The sequence below is a fragment of the Rhincodon typus genome, chromosome 7 (assembly GCF_021869965.1).
Source record: "Rhincodon typus isolate 14 chromosome 7, sRhiTyp1.1, whole genome shotgun sequence".
NCBI lineage: Eukaryota > Metazoa > Chordata > Chondrichthyes > Orectolobiformes > Rhincodontidae > Rhincodon > Rhincodon typus.
In genome coordinates, this window is record NC_063338.1 from 26644764 (window position 1) to 26666163 (window position 21400).

At 40.3% G+C, this 21400-nt stretch overlaps 1 protein-coding gene across 1 annotated transcript in view; it reads right to left on the reverse strand.

The window, feature by feature from the left end:
* Nucleotides 1-21400, reverse strand: part of LOC109937334 (spermatogenesis-associated serine-rich protein 2) — a 163448-nt gene that overhangs the window by 24124 nt on the left and 117924 nt on the right. Inside the window, exons 8-10 of the mRNA XM_048598724.1 lie at nt 19360-19448; nt 16584-16645; nt 13903-13961 (exon numbers count right to left, since the gene is read on the reverse strand). Coding sequence (XP_048454681.1) covers nt 13903-13961; nt 16584-16645; nt 19360-19448 — 210 coding nt within the window. The remainder of the gene's footprint in view (nt 1-13902; nt 13962-16583; nt 16646-19359; nt 19449-21400) is intronic.

Genomic DNA, 21400 nt, shown 5'->3' on the forward strand with positions numbered 1-21400 from the left:
ATCTCCTACCTACTAGCCTCATCCCATCCCCTTGACTTGTCCGTCCTCCCTGGACTGACCTATCCCCTCCCTAACTCCCCACCTACACTCACCTTTACTCGCTCCACCCCCGCCTCTTTGACCTGTCTGTCTCCTCTCCATCTATCTTCTCCTTTATTCATCTTCTATCTGCCTCCCCCTCTCTCCCTATTTATTTCAGAACCCCCTTCCCCTCCCCCATTTCTGAAGAAGAGTCTAGGCCCGAAACGTCAGCTTTCCTGCTCCTCTGATGCTGCTTGGCCTGCTGTGTTCATCCAGCTCTACACCTTGTTATCTCAGATTCTCCAGCATCTGAAGTTCCTACTATCTCTGAAACAATTTACAGAGAGTCAGTCAATATGATGTTTTATAAATTCCTATTTTAGACGTAAAAACCAGTCTGACTCTAAACTAAAACACAATCAGATTCTGAACAAGTTCTCACACCTAACATGCATTGTCTGACCTAAAATGTCACCTCTTTTTTGCACTGATAAAACCTTTAGTTCTCTCAGGACCCAGACTTGAAAGGAATTCAGGGATTTACATATACATATTAAACAATTAAAACCTTCTAACTAATTAAATATTTAACACCATCTTAGGTTTGTTCAATACATCCTCATCAATGGTGTGAACCTTTGATCTTTTACTTATAAATTCTGTGTCTTATACTACCTCTCTTACTAACACCTGAAGGAGGAGTGAGGCTCTGAAAGCTGAGATAACAAGGTGTAGAGCTGGATGAACACAGCAGGCCAAGCAGCATCATAGGAGCAGGAAGGCTGACATTTCGGGCTATAACCTGGTGCCGTGTGATTTCTGACCTTGTCTACCCCAGTCCAACACCGGCACCTCCACATGATAGTTCCTGTTCGATTATAGGACCACACCTCACTCAACAGCAGGGATAGCTCCAGCAGAGTTGCTGATGAGGAGAAGACTCCATACCAGCTTAAACCTGATATTTCCACGGCGGTGCGGGGCGGGCCAGGGCTGGAATGACAGCAGAAACGCCAATGCTGGCTACATGCCTCCTCTAAGTGAGAGAGACAATTTACTTAAGGGGACAAAGTTTGGTGCCGGAACCATGGAAATAGCCCTGTAGGGATACGAGGTGATGTGGACGAGAGGTCAAGTCCCATCATTCAACAGAGTTCGGGTAGGTCAGACAGTCCTGAACAAACACGTGGATCACCTGAAAGCTGTTACCTCGCAAACGGGGCAAGAGCAAAACATACCTGACACCTCAGAACAGCCAGGGAGTCTGTCAGAAACCATAGGTTCTCCCCCTCTGTCTAGTGTTGAGGAAACTTCGGAGTCCGAGATGGATGCAGACTTGGCCGACCAATGTAAACAGGAGATTAGCCAGAGTATTGAGCATAAATAAATAAAGGGTGATTTGGTGACGGGGATAAAAAAATATATAAACAGGGGATTTAGAATCTGCTCAGTTCAGGAGACTGATTCCAAGCTAGCTGATCACTGCCAGTGTATTGTGCACAAATAAATAAAGGGCAACTTGGTGATGGGATACCGGCCTCTGTGCAGTTATTTCACACTCCTTTAAACTAACTCTTTGATCAAGTTTTTATTCCATTGCCCCAGAATCTCTTTAAGTCGAGAATGCTCATGTGAAGCTTGTTGGGATATTTCATGATTTTAAAGGCACTAAACCAATATAAGTTTAAATTTTCCTGGATGCAGTTGGTAGAATATAACAGCTGTGCTTGACTTTGTACAATTTGAATAACCAGATATGCCTGGATAGATTTTTCTGGAATTTTTTTTCCCCAGGATTAATGGTCTTCAAGAGAGGTAAGGAATGAAGTGTAATTTTCTGACTGAAGAACAAAGTGCAAATGTGATCCTGGGATGCACAACTGGTGAACTTCCTGAAGGTGCGGTATCTTTCAAATCTTATCATGACATCGGCTGTGGCTCAGTTGCTAGGGCTCTTGCCTCTGAGTCATGTAGGGAGTCTGGCTTACGATCAGTAATCTGCTGATTTTTAGGTGATTTGAATCACCTCTTGATCCCTGGTTCCAACACTAGACTTATTTTGGGACGTGAAACGAAGAAGGCAGTAGACAGGTGTTTCAGGGGCAGAAGGAACCTTTGCATTTATTAAATACAAAAGGTAAGTGTATTATAAGAAATAGAGGTAAATACAACAAACAGTGAAATTGACACTAGCAGTTATACAGAGGACAGTAACTAAATACACTATTAAATCAAACATAGTCAGCCTGACTAAGGGTTTGCCATCAAAACCCTGTGGTTCAGTTCTAATAGTGTTTAAGCTATGTTTGATTTAATAGTGTATTTAGTTACTGTCCTCTGTATAACGGATGGGCCTGGAGTCTGGGTTGAGTCCGCTGATGCAGTAGAACGCGTAGTGGATTTATCAGGTGAGCACTTGGTTTTCCTTACTTTGTGGTGGTTTTTGCGAGCTGGCTTTCACCTCAGGACGTGTCCGAGGCCTTGTGGGGTCAGTCAGGTCAGTGGTTTCGGACGCTGTCGGTTCTCAGATCTGCTGGTCATGGGTCGGTTGCCATTGGTTATCCTGATGTGGAACAGGCCTGGGTCGGTGGGTTTTGGGATTGCCATCGGGATCCCTCTTCTGGAATAGCTGCGCAGATAGCTCTTGGGGAGATAGCTGTTTGGGATCCCTCTTCTGGAGATGGCGATGGGGATTGCTCTCAGGGTGATAGCTCTCTCAGGTTGGGGTTGGGGCCTGCAATTATACTATTGCGGGTCTGTTATCTTCATGCCAAATCTGCGGTCGCCACTGTGTTACTGGGGTTCCCTTTGAGGTCAATTGACTTACTGATCGTTAGAAGTAGGTGTGAATGTATTTTGATTAAGTGTAATATCCAGTATCTCAGTGCATGAGTATTGATCGAAGTTGAAAGTCTGGTATGTGCAGAGGCCCCATTCAGTCTGTGTGAATTGGATTTTCAGGCTGAACAATGGGTCCAACCAGCAATCTCTGTGTCTGTGTAATTTTCCCAGAGCAGAGCCCAGCTGCCTTTCTTTCTTTACCTTTTAAAAGTCATTAGAAAAGTTCAGGACTTTGGTCCAGTATTTAAGAACATGGGGATTTTTACTCAATCCTACAGTCACAAGATTCCAGTTTCAAATCCCACTCCAGGACTTGAGCTCAAAAAAAAGGCTAACACTCCATTGTAGGACTTAGGGAATTATGTTGGTGTTGATTTTCAGATGTGATATCTGAAGGCCATATTTATCATCAAAATACTACCAGACAATCTTTTAAAGAAGGGCAAAGAAGTTATTCCAATGGAGGGTATGTGCGTTCTGACCAATACTTTTTCTTAATCAAATCACCAAAACCAGATGATCACATTATTGTCTGGAGGAACTTGCTGTGAGCAATGTGGCTGCTAGATTTCCTGCAATACAACAGGAAACTACACTTCAATCATAGATAGTAGGAACTGCTGATACTGGAGTCTGAGATAACAAGGCATGGAGCTGGATGAACACAGCAGGCTAGGCAGCATCAGAGGAGAAGGAAAGCTGACGTTTCGGGTCTGACCCGAAACGTCAGCTTTCCTGCTCCTCTGATGCTATCTGGCCTCCTGTATTCAGCCAGCTCCATGCCTTGTTATCTCTACACTTCAATCATTCTTTGCTGGTTGTAAAGCACTTTTTGAGACAAGCAGTGGTTATGGTAAGTACTATATAAAATCAAGTCTTCCTAGAGCACCCAAATACTAAGCTTGCACAGAGGTAAATTTGAATATGATACATTATAATAAAGTATGACACTGATCTCAGGTAGAAGATTTGAGTTATTTAGTCTTCTTTTATGTAATACTTTTGCTATATAACAGAACATGCATGTCCGAGCTAATAAGCTGACATTATTTTTAAGAAACACGGCTTTTTTTGTGTTTAAACAGAGAAGATTAAACTAAACTGGGCAAAATGATACAGATACAGTTAATAAGGCTTGATTAAAATCTATTTAAGGAAAATAAAACTTAGTGCCAGAAGACATGGAGGGTTGAGAAAAATGTGGAGTGTGGTGCCAAAGAACTGTAGAAACTGAGTCAGGTCAACTAAGGATACAGCACGGTGGCGCCAGTGTGTTTCTGAATCAGCACCTAATCAAGCAACTTGAATGACTATGTGTCCGCTCGGTTAAGAAAGCAAAACTAATGAAAGAGGGATTCATACGTCCTAAATAATCAAACTCTTGAAAACATTTGACAAGTAGCCGATGAAGGTAAATGTGCTGAAGTACAAAATGTTTCAACAAAACTATTCCTGCACCATATTCACTGCAGTTTAACATTATGGTGATTTGGTAGTCTCTTACAAATTTCTAATGTACATTAGCTTCAAAAGGTACACAGCAAATACGAAAGGGTTAGGAATTGCATTTGTCTTACAGCACAATGACGGCTAATTTCAGAGGCTAGCACATCACTCTCAAAGACACCTGAAAGATCTTATATTCAGACTTTTCATCTCTTCCTGATAAGAACTGACGCTTACATTAGGCCCCTTGCTCATGGACAGTGGACTGGAGATGGCCCACCTTCACTCTGGATTGTTAATTCAGCCACCTTTTCTTAGAGAAAGGCAAAAAAATCCATTGTTGTATAGCAAGGAAGAGCAGGACTGTCACTGCAAACAATGTCCGTCCCAGGGCTTGTCGTCAAGATTCTGTGGAGGCACGACAGGTCGTTAATATAAATAAAGACTGAGGCCCAAATATAAGACAGTCTTGGCACTGATGAACTCGTAACAAACATGTTTCCATAAAAGAGGTAGAGTTTATTATTTCAATGCAAGTGGGAAATTGGGTTAGAAATTGTACTGAGATAAGAAGGTGTAGAACTGGATGAACACAGCAGGCCAAGCAGCATCAGAGGAGCAGGAAAGCTGACGTTTCGGGCCTAGACCCTTCCTACTATGTCTAGAAATTGTACTGGTTAGGTTTTAAGTTTTTGCTAAAATTCATGCGTATAATGGCCAGCATAAAATCTTCCTGAACTAGCACAATTGGGCAGTAGCTTGGTAAGTAATTGCTTGTTTTGTTCCATTAAACGCTACTCCTTGATGTATTTAAGGGTGATAACCTAGTATAATTTTATTAATACATTTAAGAATGTGATTCTTAACAGAAATACATATCTTTGGCACGTGCATTTAGTCTTCCACCTATAAAAAGAATGACAACACTAACAGTAGAATTGCAAGGTGCGATTTTCCCATTTTTAGTCAAAGAGTAGGGGCAGATATATTTGGTGGCATCTAATATGCCATGCCTATCATGGAGATAATGTTGCCTATTGTGTGTCAATCAGCAGATTCAGGGAGAGCATAGGTGTGTTTCTTATCCCAACAAAGGCCTCAACACTGATCTCCCCGTTACCAGATTCTGCTAGCCAATCCTAAAAGCCATCGGTCCAAGCCTACTTCTTGAAGGATTTAGCAGCAAGAAGAAGATAAGCATTCTTCATCTTCTGTTAGGGTGGGTACCACAGGATGAGGGATACTGGGGAGCCAGAGGCAGGGACAGGGATGTCGCTTTCAGAAGTGCCCCCCCCAACTTCCCCCAACCCTTTGTCCCTCATGCATGGTGGCCCCAGATTGCATTCCCCACTTCCCTCCTCCCAACCCAGCAGGCAGGTCATCCTGCTTTTCTAGATGGGAGAGCAGCCATGTTTTCCACATGCTGGGAAGGCAAGTAATTAGAGACGTGATGGGTTGGGCCCTTTCACTGGCCATGAAATGACAAACTAAGGGCTTTCATTGGATAGTGGGTCTAGAAAGTGCCTAATGGATTTCTTATCCAGGACTTAATTAGTGAGTTGGTGGGAAACATCATCCCTTTACCTCACACTGACAGTGAGGATTAATGAAGGTAGAGCAGTGGACATGATCTATATGGACTTCAGTAAAGCGTTCACACAAGCTTCCTCATGATGGACTGGTGAGCAATGTTAGATTACATAGGATACAGGATAACTAGCCATTTGAATACAGAACTTGCTTGAAGGTAGGAGACAGACAGTGGTGGTGGAGGGTAGCTTTTCAGACTGGAGACCCATGACCATCAGTGTGCCACAAGGCTCAGTGCTGGGTCCACTGCTTTTTGTGTATTATATAAATGATTTGGATGTGAACATAGGAGGTATGTTTAGTAAGTTTGCAGGCGTAGTGGACAGCGAAGAAGGTTTCCTCAGAGCACAACGGGATCTTGATCAGATTGTTTAATGGGCCAAGCAGTGGCAGATGGAGTTTCATTTAGACAAATGTGAGGTGCTGCATTTTGGAAAGGCAAATCAGGGCAGGACTTATACACTTAAAGATAAGGTCCTGGGGAGTGTTGGTGAACAAAGAGACCTTGGGGTGCAGGTTCATAATTCCTTGAAAGTGAAGTTGCAGGTAGAGACGTCAGTGAAGAAGGCATTTGGTACGCTTGCCGTTATTGCTCGGGGCATTGAGAATAGGAGTTGGGAAGTCATGTCGCGGCTGTACAGGACATTGGTTAGGCCACTTTTGGAATACTGTATTCAATTCTCTTCTCCCTGCCACAGGAAAGATGTTGTTAAACTTTAATGTGGAGGTGCCGGTGTTGGACTGGGGTGGACAAGGTCAGAAATCACAACACCAGGTTATAGTCCAACAGGTTTATTTGAAATCACTAGCTTTCAGAGTCTTACTCCTTCTTCAGGTGTTAGTGAGAGAGGTAGTATCAGACACAGAATTTATAAGCAAAAGATCAAAGGGTCACACCAAACAAACCCAAGATGCTGTTAGATCTTTAATCAGTTAGAAGGTTTTAATTGATTAATATGTATATGTAAATCCCTGAATTCCTTTGAAGTCACTGTCCTGAGAGAACTAAAGGTTTTATCAGTGTAAAGAGGAGATGACATTTTAGATCAGACAATGAGGCCTTGTTTAGAATCTGTTTGTGTTTTGGTCTGGAGTCAGACTGGTTTTATTTCTAAAATAGGAATTTATAAAACATTTATAAAACTGGCTGTCTATATATTGAGTGCTTTTTGATCAAAATAGAATGCATCTGCAAATACAAATTCACCCCCTAGATTCACGTGTGTGCGAGAGGGAGGGTGGGAGAGAGAGTGTGTGCGCGTGTGTGTGTGGGAAGAAAGAGAGAAAAAGAGTGTGTATGTGCGAGAGTGGGAAGAAAGAGAGAGAGTGAGAGAGTGAGTGACAGAGAGTATGTGTGCGCGCATGGGGAGGAAGGGGAGAAAGAGAGAGTGTGTGCGTGCACATACACACTCTCTTTTTCTCTCTCCACACCCCACCCCAATACACACACACACACACACACAATCTTTTTCTCTCCTTCTGTCTCCCACACCAAACCCCCGCCCCCCCCTCCCCCACATGCACACACACACACACACACACACACACATGAATCTGTAGGGTGAATTTGTATTTGCAGATACATTCTATTTTGTTCAAAAAGCACAACTTATAAACAGTCAACGTGGTGTTTTATAAATTCCTACTTTAGAAATAAAACTAGTCTGACTAAAACTAAAACACAGATTCTAAACAAGTTCTCACACCTAACATGCATTGTCTGACCTAAAATGTCACCTCTTCTTTACACTGATAAAACCTTTAGTTCTCTCAGGACAGTGACTTGAAAGGAATTCAGGGATTTACATATACATATTAATCAATTAAAACCTTCTAACTGATTAAAGATTTAATAGCATCTTAGGTTTATTTAATAAATCCTCATCAATGGTGTGAACCTTTGATCTTTTACTTCTAAATTCTGTGTCTGATACTACCTCTCTCACTAACACCTGAAGGAGGACTGAGGTTCTGAAAGCTTATGTTTTCAAATAAATCTGAAGGACTATATCCTAGTATCATGTGATTTCTGATGTTGTGAAATTTGAAAGGGTTCAGAAAAGATTTATAAAGATGTCCACAGTTCCCTGAAAGCTGCCATCCAGGTGGATAGATTTGTTAAGAAGTTGCATGGTGTCTTAGCTTTCATTAAAAGAGGGATTGAGTTCAAGAGCTGTGAAGTTATGCTTCAGCTGTACAAAACCCTGGTTCAGCCACATCTGGAGTATTGTGTCCAGTTCGGGTCACCTCATTACAGGAAAGATGTGGAAGCGTTAGAAAAGGTGCAGAGGAGATTTACCAGGATGTTGCCTGGAATGGAGGGAAGGTCTTATGAGGAAAGGTTGAGAGAGCTAAGGCTTTTCTCTTTAGAACGACAAAGGATGAGAGGTGACTTGATAGAGGTGTACAAAATGATCAGAGGTATAGATAGAGTGGACAGCCAGAGACCTTTTCCTAGGGTGGAGGTAGCTATTAGGAGAGGGCATAATTTTAAAGTGAGTGAAGTTAGATATAGGGGAGACGTCAGAGGTATGTTCTTTACTCAGAGAGCAGTAGTGGGCGTGGAATGCATTGCCGTAGAGGGTAGTAGAGTCGGCCTCATTAGGGGCATTTAAGTGGCTATTAGATAGGCATATGGATGATAGTATAAGGAGGGGTGAAGGTTAGATAGACCTTAGGTTTCGGGTAAAAGTTCAGCACAACATCGTGGGCTGAAGGGCCTATACTGTGCTTTACTGTTCTATGTTCTATGTTGCTGGGGTTGGAGGGGTTGAGTTAAAGGGAGAGGCTGAATAGGCTTGGGTTATGTTCCCTCGAGCATCGGAGGCTGAGGGGTGACCTTATAGAGGTTTATAAAATCATAAGGGACATCGATAAGGTGAACAGCCAAGGTCTTTTCCCCAGGGTAGGGGAGTCCAAAACTAGAGGGCATAGGTTTAAGGTGAGAGGGGGAAGATTTAAAAGGGACCTAAGGGGCAAATTTTTCATGCAGAGGGCGGTGCGTGAATGGAATGAACTACCAGAGGAAGTGGTAGGGGCTGGTACAATTACAACATCTAAAAGGCATCTGGATGGGTATATGAATAGGAAGGGTTAAGAGGAATATGGGCCAAATGCTGGCAAATGGGACTGGATTAATTTGGAATATCTGGTCAGTATGGATGAGTTGGACTGAAGGGTCGGTTTCCACGCTGTACAGCTCCTTGACTCTGACACTTATGTTGTTGCATTATTTCAAACATATCTAAATTAAATAGCAACTCCTATGTGTCTATGCACTTCATCAGTCTATCTATCTATGTCCTCCTGAGCTTTGCTGTAATCATGCCCTCTATTTACAGCATTTCCAAGTCTCATACCATCTACAAACTTTGAAATTGTACTCCCTATAAGTCCAAGTCACCTACATAATGAGACCAGCAATGATTCTAGGGGACGCTATTAAATACTTCTATCCAGTCAGAGTAGCATCCATTCACCACTATCCTGTGTCTCATATTCCTTAGCTGTTATTTACCAAATTCATCCCAATTCATTCAATACCATGTGCTATTATTTTCCCAGGAAAACAGGCGAGTAATCCTTTATCCAAAATCTTTTTAAAAAATGCTCATCTTCAACATCCAACACGTCCTCCAACAATCCTTGGTCATTTCATCAAGGAACTCAATTAAGTTAATACAGTGCAATTTGCATCTAACAAATGTATGCTGGGTGCCCTTTGTTAACCCATACTGCTTCTGGTCAGAATTAATTTTGACTCTGACAACATTCTCCTGTAATTTTACCACAGCTAATATTAGAGGAGAAAATTACTTGAAATCTGTTTAAAATCTACGCAACCAAGAAAATAAATCCAGTTTAACAGCCTTCCAGAACCAGTGCCATCAGTGGAATTTTGCAATGTTGACTCAGTTGCATGGTTAGTTTTGTGGAGGAGAAAGTAAGGGGCCTAGTTCAGGCAAGGTTGGATTTTAAGTGAGGGGAAAACAAACCACAAAAGCAAGTGATTTCGACTGTACCTTATTGATTTGTTGCTTTAACTGGTTCTGCCCAATTGCTCTGAAATGACTTATTCAAGTGAATGGGAATTCAACCATCACCTTCAGCAAAGCATCAAAAGATAGTATATTAGACCATACCTCAGAGTGTACATCACTGAGCAGGCCATTAATGGAGCAAAGTCTGTTAAAATTGAATAAATTAATGGTGTATACATGCTCCTAGAGCCACTACTGGTGTTTGGAGGCGGATTAGTTTGGAAATGTTGGCTTACTGATACTGTCCTCAGTTATTGCTGCTGTTTACTTTAGCATGGACAGGTATTTTCAACAAAATTTCTGTTTCCTTTCCAGACAGAGGTGGTGTATGTAAAATAGAAAAGAAAGAACAGGTTAGTTTTTCCTACTTCTTGGGATCTGGGAGAGAATATCAGACAAGAAAGACAGGACATGCCAAATACAGGTTGAGACAGTTAATGCTAGAATAGAGAATAGTTGGTTAATAAGTGGAATCAAAAATAAGAGAGAAATTAAAATATTCTAAGTCAGAGTTATAACGCATTTTTGCGCATGCATGGAGGACAGTAAATAAGATGGATGAGTTACAGATGCAGGCTGCCATGTGGAATTATGAATTAGTGAGACATGGCTCAAGGAAGGGCAAGCATAGATGTTAAGCATTCCTGGATGCAAGGTAGATCTGTGCAGGAGAAAAGGAACGTCCAACACAGTTCGGTAGAATTGATGCGGCTAGAACTGAGGAACAAAAAGGTGCAATTGCATAGCTCAGTGCAGTCTATAGACAACCAACTATTGGAAGCATGTAGAGATGCAGTATGTGTTGAGTCTAATGGGAAAGTGTTCAGTCCAGTTGGGTCTTGGGAATGAGGTGGGCCAAGTAGACAAAGTGACAGTGAGACCATATTTTGGAGACAGAGATCATTGTATCAGGTTCAGGATGATGGTGGAAAATAACAAAGAATCCAGAGTAAAAGTAACTAACTGGGAGTGATACCAGAGCTGGGGCAGTTAGACTGAAGCCAATAGTTGGTGGGAAAAATGGTCACTGAACAATGGGTTACCTTCAAAGAAGAGATAGGTCAGACATGCTGAATATATATTCCCTCAAAATGGAAAAGTAGGGCAAATAAATCCAGACCTCCCTGGATGAAAAAGGAGGTAGACATTAAGGCAAAGAAAAAAAGGATTTTTTGACAGGCATCAAACAGAAAATACAATTGAGAACCAAGCTGAATGTAGAAGGTTCAGAACAGAGTCGAAAGGGAAATAAGCGAAGTAAAATGGGATTATGAAAAGATGCTAGTAGCAAACAGAAAAAGAGAGCTCTAAAGTCTTCTACATGCTCATACATGGTTAAAAAAAAAAGTACAAGAAGAAATAGGACTAATTAGAGTCCAAAATGGGATTTACAAATGGAAGCAGTGACACAGATGGTACTAAATAAATACTTTGCATCTGTCTTTATAAAGGAAGCAGATATAACCTAGGACATGGTGACAGACAATGAAATTCAGGTCATTAGAATGGCTGAAAATTAATAAGTGGATAATATTGGATAGAATGTTAGTACTGACAAGATACTGGAACTGTATGGAATACTTCGAAGGATGCTTAAGGAAGAGACTGTAGAAATTGTGGGGGCAGTGGCCATAAATTTTCACTCTTCCTTAGATTCCAGAGTGGTGCTAGATGACTGGAGAACTGTAAATATTGCATCTTGTTCTACAAATGGTGTAAAAGATAAGTCCAGCAGTTACAGCTTAACTTTGGTGATGGGAAAACTTCTAGAAACTATAATTTAGGATAGAATTAATCTCCCAATATGGGCAAATGTGGGTGAATGAAGGTGAGCCAGTTTGAATTTCTTAAGGGAGAAATCATGATCAATCAACTTGCTGGATTTTTAAAAAGAAACAAAGAGAATTGATAAGGATAATGCTGTTGATGTGGTGTACAGGGATTTCCAGAAGGCATTTGATACCATGCCAACAGAAGATTTATCAGCAACTTTGAACTCATGGAATAAAAGGGCCAGTAACAATGCAGATATAAAGTTGGCTGAGTGACAAGAAACAGAGTGTAAGGTTAGTGGGTGTTTTTTTGGGCTGGAAGAACGTTTGTAGTGGAATTTCCCAATAGTTGGTATTGGGGGCCATTGCCTTTCCTGATATATATTGATTACATTCGCTTGGGGTACAGGGGACAGTTTCAAATTTTGCAGATGATACAAACCTTTGAATAACTGTAAACTGTAAAGAGGGCAGTGTTGAGCTTCAAAAGGACATTTACACATTGGAGGAGTGGCCAGAGAGGTGGCAGTTGAAGTTCAATGCAGAGAAGTGTGAAGTGACTATGCTTTGGTAGAAAAAGAACATGGTGAGACCATACAAAATGAAGGCTATTATAGAGTGTGTGCAGAAGCAGAGAGACCTGGGGATGTACGTGTATAAGTCATTGGAGATGGTAGGACAAGTGAAGAGAGTAGTTAGGACAAAATCCTCAGCTTTATTAAAAGGAAGAGGAGCAAAAGTGCAAGGAGGTTTTTGCTGAATTTGTACTACATACTCGTTAGATGAGGTCTAACTTATGTGCAATTCTGGGAACCACACTTCAAGAAGCGCGTGAACACAGTGGAGAGAGTGAAGACGAAGCTTACAGGAATAAAGTTTCTCATCCCTGGGACCAATTACAAAGATAGATTGAAGAAGTTGGGGCTCCTCTCCTTGGAGTGGAAATGACTAAGATATTTGAAATTTAAAATAATTTGGGGTCTGGATAGAGTAGATATGGAGAATCTGTTCCCATTCATAAAAGGGCTCAAATTTATTAGCAAAAGAAGCAAATCCAATGTGGCAATAAAAAACATTTCCACATAGTGAGTAGTTAGGGCCTGGGATGTACTACCTGACAGTGTACAGAGGTAAATTCAATTGTGGCATTCAAATTGCATTAGATTATTATTTGAATAGAAATAATGTTCAGAGTTACAGGGAAAGACAGGAGAATGACACTGAGTCATAATGCTCATTCGGATTGCCTTCTGCACCATAACAATTCTGTGATTCTCTTATTGCGATACATTACTGGCTGCCAATGAGGGATGAGAAAGCTGTTTACATCTTACAGAATGCAAAGCTTTTGTCACAAATGAGGTAAACAACATTAGTTTAAATGTACTTGCAGAGTGTAATATTCTATTTCAGTGTTTATTTGATAGAACTAATTGATTCAAAAGGAAGTCTTTGAACAAAACCACATCTTCTTGTTGCAAGGTTTTAAATCTGTAAAGTATTTCTCATGAAGCATCATCTATCTGAAATGTTAACCACTTCTCTCTCCATTTATGCTGACTGGACTGCTAAGAGGTTTCCAGCACTTTCTGCTTGCATTTGAGATTTTCAGTGCCGCAGTATTTTGAGTAGTTGTTTGTGGACTTCAGCTTTGTAAATTTATACCAATTACGTATGAAATAGGATCTTCTAATTTTGCTTTGTGAATAGCATTCCATTCACTGTCTCTTACATGTAATCTACACGACTGGCCAACATTTTAAATGTCTGACGCAAATTGAAAAATTAGGTTGGAGGTTTCAGTCATTGGGAAGTGCTGGCACATATGATGCATTGAATATGTACTGGAATAATTCGATTATTATTCAGACCAACATTTGAATATTCAACCTGTCAAGCTGACACTGAATTGGAAATAGCAACATTATTGAATTGGAAATAGCAACAGTACATTTCAGTAGTCTTCATTTCATATCTTACTGTTAAAGCAGTGTGTTTATTGTATGCTATGAGCTGGGAAGTGCTTTGGATTGTTATAATGTTGTGAAAATCTTCTTAATACATGCTTGAGGTGTTGAATATCATGAAATATGGAAGTTGAAATGATAGAACTAACAGGGAAAATGGGAATCTTAAAATAAGTTGGACAGGACCATTTAGTTCTGTCAAAGAAAACTGTGTTAATTACTTACTCGCTTCCTTTTTGACTTTATCCATTTCTGACATTAGAGCAACTTCTCGATCCATGATACTGGAATGTTAAAATGGAGGCAATTAGAACTGTCTGCAAGCAGTATTTATTGTACATGTGCTTCTCAATGTTGAATTGAAACATTGTCTATTTTTAAAAATAGACAGTTCAGAAAACTCCAGAGATGAATGTTTGTTTTAAAAACAGACCACCCATTCTTCCAATTATTCTGGTGAGACAATACTTTTTTTTTGTAAATAAATCTACATTATTGTGAAGCATATGATAGTACTAGAGCTGAATTTTCACTTGCTCTCCATCCCTGAACAGTACCCCATATGATCTTGGGCTTTGCAAATGTGGCAGGTTTCACATAATAACATCCCCTTTACAACTTTTTTTTTTGTAGTAACGAATGCAAGATGCCAAAAAAAAAATCTCAAGAATGGTATTCATTCCTAAAAGAAATGTGTGGAATAAATATGCTACTACTTTTAAGGATTCAAAATTCTGTTTGCTAGATCAGCAGTTGCACAGGGTAAAGTTTTATCTGTGAGATGGATGCAATAGTGTTGAGTTTTAAATGTCAAAAATCTGAAATGTTAACTCATTTTCTCTCTCCACAGATCTAGTGAAAGTTCTCTGTTTTAATATTCTACACGTATGTGGTAGGAATTGCTTTAGCTTGTCCCACCGGATTCAGAGAATTTGCTGACTGTACACCTTGATGTGTAATTTGTCTGCCTGAAAATATTTTGTGATTGGCTCCAAATAGCTAGGTTTGTTCTTCATTTCCATTGAATTTCAAAAATAATCAACAAAATTATTCAATATTGTTGTAGCTGTAACTTGTTAAAATTATCTCCGCAAGTGTTCTGCTTTCATGCCACCATAACCACACATTTTCATCCTACTACTTAGGAAGGGAAAATATTTCCTTATTATTAAAAATGATCATAGTAAACTAGTTAGAGCTCTTTGCCAACAACACTGTTAGCCAGCACTAAAGTGAAATAGATAGCATACAAGATGGTGAGTGACGAGGCCATTTTTCCACCGTGAAATACAGATCATTTTAAAGTTTAAGATACAAGAAATTAACCTCGAATATGACCTGCTGAGAGGTGCTAACATTGATTGTCCAGGAGCAGAAAAATGAAACTAAAGAATTCAATATACAAGTCAAGACAGTCTCTAACACGTATCTGCATTTATTTTCTTTTTTGCGACTGAATATTATGTCAAGGATTTCTTCCATGTTTATGGTAACATGTTAAAAATACACATTTTGTATTTTCTTTTTATTTCTACTGAAGGTGCATATCCGCTCGTCAGCTTGATGCTGGTGCATATAACAAAATTCATTCAACACATGGATGGAAAAAAAGCAGGGGATAAATCTGGAGACCATAAGATACAGTTGCAGAATTAAGCCAATCGGCCCATCAAGTCTGCTTCTACATTTGACCATGGCTGATATGTTTCTCAATCCCATTTTCCTGCTTTCTCCCCATAATCCTTAAACCCCCTTCCAATCAAGGGCCTATCTGTCTGTCTTAAATACACTGAACGACTAAGTCTTCACAGTCCTCTGCGGCAAAGAACGCCACAGATTAAACACTCACTGGTGAAGAAATTCCTCCTCATCTCAGTTCTAAAGGGTCATCCCTTCACTCTGAGATTGTACCGTTAGGTCCTGGTTTCTCCTATTGTTGGAAATATCTTCTCCATGTCCACTCTATCCAGGCCTCTCAGTATTCTGTAAGTTTCAATTAGATCCCCCTCATCCTTCTAAACTCCATCGAGTACAGGCAGGCTCCTCAACTGCTGCTCATATGATAAGCCCTTCATCCCCGGGATCATTCTTGTAAATATGCTCCAGATCTCCTCCAACACCGGCACATCCTTCATTAGATACAGGGCCCAAAACAGCTCACAAGATTATAAATGCCATCTGACCAGAACATTATACAACCTTAGCAGTACATCTCTGCTTTTGTATTCTAGCTCTCTTGAAATGAATGCTCACATTGCAACTACCAACTTAACCTTGCATATTAACCTTAAGAGAATCCTGAACAAGGACTTCCAAGTCCCTTTGTGCTTCAGATTTCCGAAGCCATTCCCCATTTAGTGAATAGTGTATGCTTCTATTCTTCCTATTAAAGTGCATAACCTCAGGTTATGAGATTTACTACCTGCCACTTCTTTGCCCACGCTCCTAGATGGTCTAACTCCTTCTACAGTCTCCCTGCTAACTCAACAAGACCTGTCTCTCCACCTTTGTGTCATCTGCAAACTTGGCAACAATGCCCTCAGTTCCTTCATCCAGATCCATAACGTATAACGTGAATAGTTGAGATTTTTAAATTATGTGTCAATAGCCCAGTATTTCTATCGGTGTTCAACATCATTGAGAAATGTTGAGAAGTACATGTTATAGGCTGCAGGACTGCCCCTGCAGATTACTGTTGTCACAAATCCAGGGAGTTAGGCTGGTTCCAAGAAGAGATTATATTTCCTAAAACAAATCACTGACCTCAGAGTTTCTTGATCACACATTATAAAAATACATGCTTTTAAAAGTGATGCTTAAACATATTGTAGGCCTTATCTTTCAGAAATTAGCTTTAGATGCAGAAATATAGCCTAAGTTTCTCTTCATAAGAATATTTAATTTACCTTTTATGTAAGATTTCTGCACTGTTTGGCATTTCATTGCCATTTTCTGTTGATTTGTTTTTCTGTGAGCAATGCAAACAGGACATTTCATGGATCAAACAAAGTTTGCCAGCTGGATAAGGCAGTACATTTTGGCAAACACCTCTTATTGTTAATATAGTGCTAGGATTTTGCACCAGAGGAATTTCATTATTACAGCATCAGCAAATACAGGAATAAAATTGGGTAAAAGTCCTGAAGCAAGTTGCCAAGATTGTGTGAAGAACCAGAGCATGCAAACATAAATGAACATTTGGTTGCATCACTATAGCATTAAATCAGATAGCAGTAACAGATGCATTGACTGTAATGTCTAAAAAAGATATGGAAGTAAGGAGGAATGGAGTAGGAAAATTAATTTTATGCTGCATTTGTAAAGCACTGACACAGGCACGATGTCTGAATGGCCTCCCTCTGCTGTAAACATTTATGGTTTGAAGATTCTGAAGGCTAAAAGCCAACTTCGGTCGCACACAATAACAACAACAGCATCTATTATCTAAATAGAGCTTTTAATACAGTTAAATGTCCCAAGGAGCATATTGTTTAGACTTACTGATTTGTTTCACTCTTGGCTGTAAATGTTGATAATTCCACAATTTAATAGCTTACAAATCAAATTCTTTGAAATAAATTAAATGTTATATTGTACTTAACAGCAAATATCTGGCAGTTGGGTTGTGTAGATGCTTAGAACCAAACTTTAACGGAATAGTTGAAAACATGGAAAGAAACATTCAATGGAATTGGATCTAACTCACTGGTGGTCACAGTCAGTAGAACATCCTGCCATTACAGGGAATCTCCCCTTGCAGAAATGGTGATGGGTGAATACTCATTGTTACTCACATTTTGGTCTCTCACTTAATCTGGTACAGCTCTGCAAGGTTGGAGGCTAGCACAATAATAGAATCTAACATTCGCTGTCTTCTGACCATGAGTATTTTTAAGTTGTCATTGGGAAATGTGTTTTTAGAAGAGGGCAAATGCAGCCAGAAGTGGGGCCGCAGATGTAAAGTAAGAGGCGACCTGGAGGGAGACACTGACAAAATGGTATGTTTATTGATGCAAGAGGAACTCCACATCTCAGACCTTTAGTAAGGGGAGAAAAGGCGATTGAAAACAGACTGGACTGTGATCTTTTGTGACTACAAAGGACAACAAGGGCTGATGACATCCTGCTCAACAGCCAATTACCCACTACGGATTATGTTCCAAACTTCTGACACATTTTGTGATTCTCCCTTTGAAGGATACACAAGGATAGGAGATAAACATTTGTCTTAAGCTCTACTGGATTGAACTAGTGGGAATGAATGCTCTAAGGTTTTGGAGTAGATCTATAGATCACAACCCGACCAATGAATGCTATCATGATACTTAAAATGGGTTAAAAGGTTCTTTGGCTATGAAGATTAAAATTGAAGAACTATCCCCTCATTGTAGACCCCCAAGATTCTATATCCATTTCAGTGCTAGATATCAGCTAGCTAGCAGCCAGAGAAAAGGGAAACAGGACAAGGAAGGACGCTCTCTCACCCTGAATGCTGAACTTCAATTATGGTTGAAAGAAACCAGAACTACAGAATCTTAACAATCTGCAAAACTAAAGATGGTGAAATGAACAGGACAACACTAGCAGTGGCTGCAATGTTCAATCTTCAATGTTCAATGTCCAATGATCTCTTTACAAACAAACCAGAAAATGATCCACTTTTTGTTTGAGAAAACCATTATCTTTATAGAGTCATGTTTTATTTCTAATACCCGTCTGTGTGTCTGTCGTGTTCCTGATTCTTCTCATATTTAATATTTAATAAACTCACTCTTTGTCAACCAAGAAAGCTTGATTCCATTGGTTTATTTGGGTCTGGGAGAGAGATTTCCACAAGGAGACGGATATGTTTTTAAATGAACCTTGTTGCAAACAGCTGAGGGGTTGGAAGAATAAAGAGGGGGAGCCAGCCCATCCCTCCTCATTAGGAAGCTTAGGGTATCTCTGGCTTCGTTACAGTTCCAGAGTAACTGTCTCTCCTTGCCTGGGGTCGAGGCATCACAACTGCATAACTTATTTATATCAAAGAAAAGGAGACTGATGTTGTGGGCTGTACAATAAATCACATCTTGCAAAGATTTGTCATATTAAGGTGCTCTGACAGATAGTTGGAAAGATTTAGGAAGGTCGGTAACGGAGTTGCTAGTATATATTCATGTTAAAGAGGTTCAAAATGTAGAAAAATTTAGGGTAGGATTTTCCCTGCAGGATTCTAAATCTTGCCGTTGAGCTCAAATGTGGGACAAAAAGCTGCACTGTGTGGGGAAACAGGCACTCATTGAGATCTTCCCTGTGGTGATTAGTTAATAGCCAAAGGGCATCCTGCCCATCCCGTGACTTTATTGAAATGTACAAGATTCTTAGGGAACTTGACAGTGTTACTCCCCTTTGTGGGAAAGTCGAGGACCAGAGTGCATAGCCTCAGAATAAGGGATCACTCCTTCAAGACAGAGTCGAGGAGAAATTTCTCCTCTTAAAGCGTATTGAATGTATGAAATTCTTTACCACATCAGGCTGTTGAGACTGGGTCTTCATGTAATTTCAAGGCTGACTCAGACAGATTTTTAGTCACTAAGTGAGTCAAGGGTTATAGGGAAAAGACAGGAAAGTGAAGTTGAAGATTTATCAGATCAGCCACGATCTCTGAATGGCAGAGCAGATCAGATGGGCTGAATGGCTTACTTCTGCTCCTATATCGATGGTCTCATGATAATGAGGTAACTGGAGGGTCAAGTCGTGGTCTTTCAGCTCGAAAGGATCAGCAAGTCTGACTTCGTTAAAGTTTAAACCAAGACATATGCATTGCAGTCACATTATCTGACGGGAAGGGTACATGAAACCCAATTCTAGGAACCCCATTATAAACAGGCTCTGCGGCTTGCTCCTATACCCATCCTCTAGATCTCACAATTCCCAGTCAGCCTCAGCTCATTGCGAACCACTTGTTACCAATGAGCTGTGTCAACTGACTGCTGTATTGTCTGTCATCTGAGGCAGTCAGTTTCTCAAAAGGGTGAGCAGACATCACGAGATAATCACCTCCCATGACGATATATTCCTGGGAGAAAGTAACCAGCTGTTTTAGGCTTTTCCTCAGTGTCAGATGAAAGCGCTAAACTGTATCTAGCTACACAGAAGCTCCACTTATGATTCATAAGTCTAGCCTGTGGTCTCATAACAGACTCAGATATGATGTAATGAGTTAATAAATATTGTGTAGTAAACGTACTCTATTTAAAAAGATTGATGTTCTTTTCTGCCAAAAGGCATGTTTGGGCGCCGCTCCCCATTCAGTATCAGTAACTCAGACAATTACTAATAAGAAGGATTAGTGGCAGCGAATCTCAAGCATCTCAGATGGTACTGGTGAGTGCGGCCACAAGTAGGTGATCCCTTACCATATCATCCCACACCTCCACCACTATAGAAATGATCAAGTTCAGCACGCACCTGGGAACTAATGGTACTATTTTTAGCTTCCATCCATTCTTGACCCCCATTCCAGCACAGACTAGACATCAAAACCTCAACATTTAACAAAAAAACAAAGCCAAAAGAACTACAGATGCTTTAAATCAGAGACAAAAATAGAAATTGAAATTGTTCTGAGGAAGGATCACTCGACATTAATTCTGATTTCTCTCCAAAGATGCTTCCAGACCTGCTGAACTTTTTCAGCAATATCTGTTTTTGTCTCAACACTTACCTGATAGCTCCAAATTCTCTCCTGGAATAAAACTATTGTTCAAGAAAGTTACTTGGCCCCAAATAATGATTTATTGAGGCCGTGGTTTAATATTCTGCCCAGTGAGTATAATTTTATTTCAAATCTAGATGAGCTGACCTTATGGTTCTTCCAAAAGAACAGTCCAGTCTTAGCTCGGGCACTAACTACACTTTGATTATTTTTAGTGATGGACAGACATTGTCACGTAAAAAGAATGATTTAGTGTTGGTCTCTGTCATGCCAGTTCCTACCACGTAATAACCAGCCCTCCAACACAACAACCACGACTCTCTCTCCTGCAGTGCAGCCTTCTCACTAAAAATCTGCAAGACAGCTGGTTGAACCAATCTCAAAAAATGCTGCAGTACGCTCCTGTGTTTAAAAAGGGTAGCGTTAATGTGTATTGCACCACTTTCTGACCACATTTGGAAGTACTGTATACTTTCCTAGTCTCCATGTTGTAAAAAGATTATATAGCAGCACTGGGAAAAAGTGAAACAGATTTACCAGATCGATAACAATAACTCATCACTTATAACTAACAGGAAGGATTTAAAAGTCTGGAACTGTTTTATTTCAAGCAAAGGAGAGGATAGGGGATGTCCTGGTGTAACCTTTTTCCCAGATTATTTATAGAGATTGTTAGGGAAGACATAGAGAAAATGTTTTTCCCAGTCGCAGGGACAGAACTAGGGGCTATAAATAGAAGAGAAAGTGAAGTTTAATACCCTCCAGGGAGGGAAGTTTGGTGTCAGAGGGCTTGTAATCAGATAGGAAGATGGACGTTGGGGCCCCTGTCTTCCACACACATCTGCCACAAAGGATCATGCAATGAGATCCTATAGGGGGCACTACTGCAATAGGTGTCTCATCAAGCAGGGTGATCAGCTGTTGGGGTACAAAAAACAATAAGGGACTCTTTGGCGTGAGGAATCTGTAGGAGTGGAAGGGGAAGGGATGTTACTGTTCAATCCGAGAGAATAGCAGGGGTTTGGG